The sequence below is a fragment of the Morone saxatilis genome, unplaced genomic scaffold (assembly GCF_004916995.1).
Source record: "Morone saxatilis isolate NCDOM2014 unplaced genomic scaffold, NCSU_SB_2.0 Contig24, whole genome shotgun sequence".
Lineage (NCBI taxonomy): Eukaryota > Metazoa > Chordata > Actinopteri > Moronidae > Morone > Morone saxatilis.
Window position 1 is genome coordinate 3,123,499 of NW_023339807.1, and position 965 is coordinate 3,124,463.

Genomic DNA, 965 nt, shown 5'->3' on the forward strand with positions numbered 1-965 from the left:
TAAATGTAACTGTAATCTTTTTACGTCATTAAATTTGTCAATAAAAAATGTACCCTGTAACATATTTGTGATACAACAAATAATAAAAAGTAATATCTGTCATTATTGTAGGTGATTGTTATAAATGATTATAAAAGTAATTATTAGTAGAGTATTTTTTGTTTATTTTTATTTTAAAACGGGCGAGATCATAACTTGTTGCACCGCTATAGCCATGGCAATGTCTGTCTGTCGCACTCACCGTCCCTCTACTAAGGTCCAGCCTGCTCTAGCATGAGCTGTATTGGCTGATGGCCTACCTACAGCACAGAAGCCGACACCAGCTCAAATTTAGAAGTCATTGCACATCCTTGTTTAATAGGTGGAAGCAGTCCTGTCTGCTGCCTGCAATCTGGTTAAATGAATAAAAACTTCACATGATGTAGTGTGACATATGGCAGGAGCTGCTGAAGTCTGCCCGATGATCCGGACCAACACACAGACATACCTCTACACTACTTATTAATACATCATCTTTAATTGCATCTTTTGGGTTGTTTTAAGCCTTCACTTAAGGATTGCTATGACTGACACTTGTATGGTTGGCCTGTAAGATGTTTTTCTAAGGTATCTAAAATTATCTAAAAATGCATCATCAGCACAGTAGTTTGTATGTAACTGTACAAACCGAAAAAATGAATGTTGCTGGATGTTGCTTTCAAGTTTCACCTGTGCATTTATTAAGCATTCATTTGTTATGTTAACATTTACAGTAATTAAATAATTGTATCTTTCTTTCCTGAGGTCAAATAAAAAGTGAAAAAAGATAGATACAGATGCTTACCGTTGGTTGAAGGCATTTCTTTGCTTTTGATGCTGCTGTATTGTCCGTTGCAGTTGATTGTGCAGTCAAAGAAGATGTCTGTATTTATACACCTCACGTCCTCCTGATGACGCTGTAGCCTTTCAACACGTTGCGCCATCGA

General features: G+C 36.7%; 1 protein-coding gene across 2 annotated transcripts in view; it reads right to left on the reverse strand.

The window, feature by feature from the left end:
- Positions 1–965, reverse strand: part of LOC118335341 (acidic amino acid decarboxylase GADL1-like) — a 7,927-nt gene extending 6,962 nt beyond the window's left edge. For both annotated transcript variants that reach the window (XM_035671580.1, XM_035671578.1), the window contains exon 1: positions 824–965. In XM_035671580.1, the coding sequence (XP_035527473.1) occupies positions 824–962 (139 nt within the window). In that variant the 5' untranslated portion in view covers positions 963–965. The remainder of the gene's footprint in view (positions 1–823) is intronic.